Below are 8439 nucleotides of genomic sequence, written 5' to 3'. Positions count from 1 at the left end.
TTTTAGTAAAATGTATTAAAACATGTCACAAAAGTTTCATATTTCAATAGTTCAAAACTTCAAATAACTATTAAAATACTGATAAAACTACTGAGTATCATTCAAATTTAATGTAATTCATATATAGTCATGAAGATGAGCCAAAATGAAAGCAATGGCATTGGAGTTCAAATGATATCTATATATCGGCAAAAACTGCACGATTAAAATTTGTTGTGCATGTCCGACAACTGCTCCACTATCAATTTTTGTCAACTGTAAAAACGTGATGTGGTTCATCATTCTAAAAGCATGCAATGGTTGATTTATACATTAAGACTGATAGAGTATTAACCTAAAAATGAAACTAGTCATGCCTTTTTTGAAAAATAGCAAAAATGTAGAATTAATAAAAACACGTATTTCTTACCGGTCACGTGACAGCTATATTTAGTGTTCAGCTAAAATCAGGTATCCGGTATTGACCAATTCTCAGGGGCACTTGTATTATAATGTTATAATATTTCCAACTATACTGTAACTTAGTGATGGAAATCGGTTGAAATTTGTCCCAATCGATCATCGGTTCAGTCGGATGGGACATAATCGATAACTTTTCGAATAAAGTCGCGTTAAAAAGAAATATGGCAGTAACATTTCTTCACAAGGCACTTGATTATATTCAGTAACATGAACTTCATTTAGCACTTTTTAACACAGTTTTAACCTTATATAGTCATAATTTTACGAAATAGATTTTATTTTGCAATGGATGTCAAATAATAACATTCAAATCACATTATATTACTATTGTTTACATCACTTATTGAGCCTGTTCAACTCCAAATTGTCTCTGCGATGATTTTTTGCGATCGGCGAGGTGTTCCTAAAAGAAAATTACTGTCAGAATTAATTACATTTGATTTTTAAACATTTTCGACAACGTCGCGGAACAAATTTTAGTGAATCGATTATTGTCGCTTTACATAACAGTAACTGATTATCGACGACTTGCGACAATCGGAACATCACTACAGTGTAACTTTATTTTCAGATTTGAATTAATTTTATAAACAAAATGTGTGATTTCTTTCCTATAAAAACGTCGTTGTGTTTTCAAATTAGCTGACATATAAATTTTTATTAAAGTACTGCATCAACAAATAGTGCACGAGATTTGCGTGCACAGATATGTTACATGTCTAAAAGTGAGCTAGTTTACTGTCATTGAAATAACACACTTTAGACGGCAATGATTTAAGCAAGATTACATAATTAAATGGCATTTACAAGAACTTTAGATAGATCTAATAAAACAGATTCGAATAATAAAAAAATAACTTAATACCGGATTGAGTGTACCAGATAGCGGTGTTTATCCTTTCCAGATAATTTGTAGAAATGAGGACGTTAACAGTTTTTGCACAGCTGTGTATTATTTTGTGCTTATCAATCAGTACAAGCCACGTAAATGGATCAGATGAAAAACCTAGAGTCGGTAAACATTTCAATATTTTTATTATTTCGTCGATTGCACTGATTTCACCTTCCTTACATATGACACCATTTCGGATAGGAGCAGCTCCGGATAGTGCCGGATAGCAAACCCTGGCACTTTATTAAAAATAGTATTGTTTCATCTGAAAGCTTGTACTTTTTTACATTTAAGATAGTAGTCCCATTGATTTGTAATATGTTCATTCAAATGTACATTGAAATGAATAATCAATACAGCTGTAAAAGACTGGAACCAGAGATGGCCAACATTACACTGTCATTCTTTGTATCATTGTAGGTATAGTTGGTGCAGGCATCAGTGGAGCATCTGCAGCATATTTCCTCCGTGAGCTGTTTGGAGATGATGTTGAAATAGATATATTTGAGAAGCAACATGTTGGTGGTAGACTGGCACCTATAACAATCAGTGGACATAACTATAATGCTGGTGGAACTATCATACATCCTGCAAACTTATACATGATTAATTTTACTGACATTCTTGGTAAGGAAGATCATCCAATAATTTAAGTTATAAAAGGAAACTTCAAATATTTATATAGCATATCATGGAGAATTTCTTCCATTTTTTTTGCGCTGTCTGTTGTAATTTTTATTTCTTTACATTTGATATATTTTTATAGCGATTAACCTATGTGTGTGTGTGTTTGTGTGTGTGTTATATAGATTATATAGTGAACTTAAAAATCTTCTTGTGAAAAACTACTAGTCCAATTTCAACCAAACTTGGCAGGATTGTTCCTTGGGTGAAGGGCTTCCAAAGTTGTTCAAAGAATTTCATTCCATGCAGAAATCTGGTTGCCATGGCAACCAAAAGGAATTATAAGAATAAATTTAAAAAATCTTCTTGTAAAGACCCAAAAGGCCTAGAGCTTAGATATTTTGCATAAGGCATTGTCTGGTAGACCTCTAACAAGATTGTTCAAATTATAGCCCTGGGGTCAAAATTGGCCCCGCCCCGGGGGTCATTGATTTTCACTATGTACATATAGTAAAAACTTTAAATACCTTCTTGTAAAAACCCAAAAAGCCTAGAGCTTAGATATTTTGCATAAGGCATCATCTGGTAGACCCTTACCAAGATTGTTCAAATTATAGCCCTTGGGTCAAAATCGGCCCAGCCCCGGGGTCATTGATTTTCGCTATATGAACATATAGTAAAAACTTAAAACACCTTCTTGTAAAGACCCAAAAGGCCTAGAGGTTAGATATTTTGCATAAGGCATTGTCTGGTAGACCTCTACCCAGATTGTTCAAATTATAGCCCTGGGGTCAAAATCGGCCCCGCCCCAGGGGTCATTGGTTTTCCTTATAATTATATAGTAAAAACTTAAAAAAATTCTTCTAGCAATTGACAAATGCAAGAGGTTAGATATTTTGCATGAAACATTGTGTTGTAAACCTCTAGCAAGATTGTTCAAATTATAGCCCTGGGGTCAAAATTGCCCCCGCCCTGGGGGTCATTGATTTCAATATATACATATAGTAAAAAATAAAAAAATCTTATTGTCTGAAGGTACAAGGCTTGGAGCTTTAATATTTGTTAAATAATATCATCTAAAGGTACTCTTCCAAAGTTGTTCAAATTTTGCCTCTTGTGTCAAAATTAGCCCCGCCCCTGGGAGCCATAGGTTTATCTTATATGTATATAGTTAAAACTTAAAAAAATCATCTTCTCTAAATTTACAAAGGATAGAGTTAAGATATTTTGCATGAAACATTGTGTAGTGAACCTCTAGCAAGATTGTTCAAATTATAGCCCTGGGGTCAAAATTGGTTCCGCCCCGGGGGTCATTGATTTTCATTATGTACATATAGTGAAAAATTTTTTTTTATTTTTGTCTGAAGGTTCAAGGCATAGAGCTTTGATGTTTGATATATAATATCATCTATAGGTCCTCTACCAAAGTTGTTCAAATGTCAAAAATTGGCCCTGCCCGGGGGCAGTGATTCTCATTATGTACACATATTAAAAACAGAAAATAAAACAAATGTTTTCTGAATGGGAGAAAGCTATAGCTTAGATATTTGACTTGAAATGTTGTTTGGTGGACCTGTATCAAGATTGTTATTAAACCCTTGGGTCAAATTTATGCCTTGCCCAAGGAGACAGTGACCTACTTTCTTGTCCTTTGATGTACAGCAATGACATTTTGACCATGTGCACAGTTTTAGTTGTAAAATTGAACTTTGACCTAGATTTGGATGATGAGACCTACTTTCTTGTCCTTTGATGTACAGCTATGAAATTTGAACCATGTGGTGGCATAGCATTTTTCTCAAATGCAATCTTGTTATTAATGAAACTTTGTTTAAGTTAGTTGATATAGGCATCCTGAAACTTAGGATTCATTGCCTTTTTTCAATGAGTTTGTGAAATGAACAGTCAATAGAAAGTGTTGAATTCATAAAAACTTGCTTGTGGCTAGGTTGTTAGTGTATATATAGTTTTTGATATTTAATAAATTCCTTAAACTGAAGGGGCTTTTTTTTTCATTTTTTCTTTCTTTCCAATTTTAAAAAGAAAATGGTTTAACCTGTTTGAGAATCCTATCTTACAATAAAATAAAATTCAGTTTTGTAAAAATGTAACAGTCATATCAGTTCTTAATACGCACAACTTCAAAAGTTTCCAAAGAATATATTTCTTATTCCATTAGATTTCAACATACATGGTATCTTTCAGGCCTTACAAGAGATACAAATCCAGAGCCAGGTCGTCTAGGCATCTTTGATGGTGAAGAAATTGTGTTTTCTACAAGTGACTACTCTGCCCTTACAATTGCAAAATTGATGTGGCGTTATGGAATGGATGCTTATAACATTAAAACCTGGGTACAGGAAAAAATACTGAAACCACTGACAAGGTGAGAATCAATGAATATTTTTAAGGACTTTCAGATGAAAAAAAAATTATGATATAAAATGTAGTTGCATTTGTTAATCAGCAATATTTCAATGAACAAAGTGCTTTTCTATGTTGTCTTTCTTTTAGTTTATCCATCTGTATTTTTATGCTCATTGAATTTTTTGGTGGAGTTCATAGTTTACAGTTTTGCCTTTCTTTCTTATCACCATTTTGATTTGCTCATAGCAAATTCTTTTATTGTCTTAAATATTTGGTGCCTTGGTACCTCACATTGACTACAACCCATGGTCAGGCTCTTAAGATGATTGGATCAAGGTCAAGGTCACTAAGGATGAAAAGAATCATACTTCCTTTAATTATAAAACTATGATTTCAGCTTTTTGAAAGTTACTTTTGACGGCAGCCATCTGTGTTATTCATTCTTGTTTTTTCTGACTTAATCATTGTAATAGAACTAAAACCAGAATGCTAAGATATAGTATCATGATCTGTACAGTATGATGCAGTTATATATAATAATAATAATTACAATTATGCACATAAATATGTAGGCATATACCTTATATGGACATTGGTTACTCTGCTGGGTATCAGTTAACACAGCCACATAGTAATGCCATGTTTATCTGGTATATTACTTTATTATTCACTGACTACGATTTAATTTTTTATCTTCAGGTTGTATGAATTTCAGAAGGAAGGTCATGCATTTTCAACAGTTGAAGATTTGTTAAATGCTATTGACCCTTCTTTTGTGGAGTTCTCTAAAAAGTCAGTGAAAGATCTTTTCAAAGGAGAAGGTTTTTCTGACAGATTTATTGATGAATTTGTTACGGGAGCTATGAGAATAAATTATGGTCAGACATCTAGTATACATGGGCTAGTAGGTAAGTTTTGTCAAAAACTTGTGTAATCTAAATGTAGTGTTTGTGATATTTAGCTTGACCATCAGGAAGCTATCCTATTCAACCCAGTGCCAAAGTTGGCGTCACATTTTGTAAATGTCTGTTTTGAGAAAAAGTCATGCTATTATGATCGCTTGGGCGTCTTTGTGGTCATGCAAAAACTTTTACGTAGCCCATTATACAATCATTTTAAAACTTAAGATATCATAACGAAACATGGAATACTTGCTTATCATGACAAGGTGCAGTTGTAACACAAGGGGCACAAATCTTAAAGCTATATTTTTTGGAGTTATGCCCCCCCCCCCCCCCTTTTAACTTAGAATTTTGTCAATATTGCATGTTAATTAGAATGATTTTAAATTTATGAAGGCATCAACATGGAAATTGGAATACTTCTTCATCATGAGAACAATAGTAAGATAGTAAGTCTAGGGGCATTATCCTTAAAGCTATGTTTATAGTTATGCCTTTTTCCATTTTAACTTGAATATTGATAAAAATTGGTTATTGATAGTTGTTGCTCTTAATAGATGAGCGTTAACACTGCAAGTGGTGCTCTTGTTCCAAAGTTGGCGTCACATTTTGCATAGCTTGCATTTTTGTTTTAATTCTAGTGTTGAGGTTGCCTTTGCATCCTTCAAAATTTTATGGGTATTCAATTTTTGCCTTAGTAACAGCTGAAGATATTTACAAGAAATACAAACAAGAATTTTGTGTTATAATTATAAACCAGTGACCAAGATCTATAACTCTATCAAATATTTCCCCTTTATAAACATTAATTACTTTACCGTAAGGCATCAAGAGCGTTGATAATAGTGAAGTCTTCTGTCTGTCTATGAACACTTTTGTTATTGTGTGTGACAAAATTTAAACAGGTAAAACATAAGTTTAAATCAACAGAGAGAATCCAGTTAAATGGTTTTAGTTTGTTTCAAGGTGCTGTGTCTATGGCAGGAGTTGAACCAGGTTTATGGAATGTTGTTGGGGGCAACCATCAGGTACCTCAAGGACTGGTGAAGAAATCAGGTGCAAAGATTGTTAGAGGAAAGGTAAAAAATATAATATAACATTTGATTCCTGTATTTCGTTTACATTTATCTTCCACAAGAAGTGTAGGAATATTATATAAGCTGTAACTGAATGTTTCATGGGTTATGTCAACACAGAAAAGTCTTTTTTAAGACTTTTTGATATTATTCAACTTATAGAATGTTTTTTGGTTCTACTCGGGCCCCTTTTTGCAGTAAAATTTCATGGGGACCAAGGGCCTCCCCCACCAGTAAAACTGGGGGTACAAATACCCATACTGGTGGGGCATGTTTTAACCCAAAACCCAAAAAAAAATATTACTCAATATTGTGTTTCCCTTGATTCTGTATATACACAATGTGATCTCTGCTCTCTGTACTTCAGGTTACTGCAGTGTCACTGACAAGTGAAGGCTCGCCTCCTGTTTATCAGATTGATTACCTGCCGGGAAGATCCACTAATGAAGACGACATGAATTCTAAAGAATATGACATAGTGATCATCGCCACACCTTTATATAACGACATGTCTGATATCAAGTTTGAAGACTTCCAGACCAGTATAAAACAAGTTCCCGAAGACTTTCATCTAACTGTTGCAAGTTTCATTGAGGGTGAACCGAACACCACATATTTTGGTGTGGACAGTGTTGACAGCTTACCTAATGCATTTTTTACAACAAACGAAAGTACTTTCTTTAATTCATTTACGAAACAGAAACCAGTGTCTGGAGAAACAGCGGAAAAAACTGTTTACCGAGTTTTCTCTAATAAAGTACCGAATGTGAACGAACTTAAGCAGTTAGTACCGGAATGGAGCGATATACGAGTAGTGAATTGGATGGCTTATCCGGAATATCCGTCCTCGGTCCAGTTGCCTTCATTTACACTTCATGAACAGATGTACCACATCAATGCAATAGAATTAGCCGCCTCAGCTATGGAAATGAGTGCTATCGGTGCGAAAAATGTAGCGCTGCTTGCGTATTACCGGTATACGGGGCAGTACGATAAAATAGATGAAATTTTAACCAAGTCTGACGGTGCTCAGAAATCTGAATTGTGATAGGATATACCAAAAGTTAGATTTCGTTTAACCAATTATTTAGGTCATTTATATTTTATTTTCATTAAACTGCCATATTTTTGTTTAACATTCACAATTCATGTTCCTTATTTCACTTAAGGCCAAGTGTGCTGCATATCCAAATAGGCCACAAATCAAATTGAAATGAATAACAGCTGGGGATATGATATTAAACATGGCCTTTGTACACAGGTCACCTTATTTCACAGGTGATCAGTATACCTTACATTTCTTGTTATTTACTTATTACATTGTCTTTAAAAACTCTAATCATCATAGTTGTTATCAAAATGATGCAAGAAATGAAAACATAAGAATTAAAATCAAATTTGATTAAAATTGAATTGATCATTTCAGTTAAAAGGTATTTTTGTGATTCTTCGTCACATGCTTTGACAACAGCACCTTTGTTCAACTGTCCCAGTCTGTCTCATAGAAATTAGTGGTGTAAAACTTGTGTTTGTAAACTTGTATGAATATACAGGTTTTAAAAGCTGCCTGCATCCCAAAATGGTTAACAAATTATCAAAATATCAAACTCTAAGAAAAATAGTACAAGAAATGTATTTGTAAAAATGATTTGCCCTGCTTTGAATTTAGAACACTCCATTCGATTTAATGGATTTTAAAATTAAAATACCAAAATTTGTCTACCACCAGTATTGGACCTGATCAGACTGGATGGAAGTGCAAGCTGGCCTGGGCTATATACTGTTAGCACAGACAGATCACTTCCAGCATGGTATGGTGGTATGTTCCATGTACTATGAAAAATATTATGTTACTATTTTTATCACAATGCTTTTGTCACATTTCTTACATGGTATATTTACATGTATTTCTAATATAATTTTAAATGTTGAAGGTGAAGGAAGCTGTCGTAATGTTAAAGGGACTCCACTGAGGTTTAAAAGCCTAAAAACTTAACATTTGAATTTCTTACATAAATGAGCTGAGGCACTTTAAAAAGAAATATATGCAAAGATAGTTAAGAAATATACTTCGAAATATATTGAAAATCGTATTTTTATGCTTTTCTTAGCCCGA

General features: G+C 33.5%; 1 protein-coding gene across 1 annotated transcript; it reads left to right on the top strand.

The window, feature by feature from the left end:
* The first annotated feature begins 1330 nt into the window (after positions 1 to 1330).
* On the top strand, positions 1331 to 8102 carry LOC132743500 (prenylcysteine oxidase 1-like). The gene is made up of 6 exons (XM_060732024.1): positions 1331 to 1477; positions 1775 to 1981; positions 4184 to 4364; positions 5045 to 5253; positions 6214 to 6326; positions 6691 to 8102. The coding sequence occupies exons 1-6, from the start codon at positions 1381 to 1383 to the stop codon at positions 7369 to 7371; spliced, it is 1488 nt and encodes a 495-aa protein (XP_060588007.1). The 5' UTR covers positions 1331 to 1380; the 3' UTR covers positions 7372 to 8102.
* The last annotated feature ends 337 nt before the right edge of the window (positions 8103 to 8439 follow it).

Source organism: Ruditapes philippinarum, unplaced genomic scaffold (assembly GCF_026571515.1).
Source record: "Ruditapes philippinarum isolate M1 unplaced genomic scaffold, ASM2657151v2 ctg258_1_1_1_1, whole genome shotgun sequence".
NCBI lineage: Eukaryota > Metazoa > Mollusca > Bivalvia > Venerida > Veneridae > Ruditapes > Ruditapes philippinarum.
Note: the sequence above shows the minus strand (reverse complement) of the source record. Positions and strands in the feature narration are given on the sequence as shown.

Excerpts from the sequence above, each read along its gene's own strand:
- LOC132743500 (XM_060732024.1), top strand. The coding sequence starts at position 1,381 with ATGAGGACGTTAACAGTTTTTGCACAGCTGTGTATTATTTTGTGCTTA. Across the intron at positions 1,478-1,774 it reads AGATGAAAAACCTAGAGTCG|GTATAGTTGGTGCAGGCATC; the intron begins GTAAACATTTCA and ends GTATCATTGTAG. Across the intron at positions 5,254-6,213 it reads TAGTATACATGGGCTAGTAG|GTGCTGTGTCTATGGCAGGA; the intron begins GTAAGTTTTGTC and ends GTTTGTTTCAAG.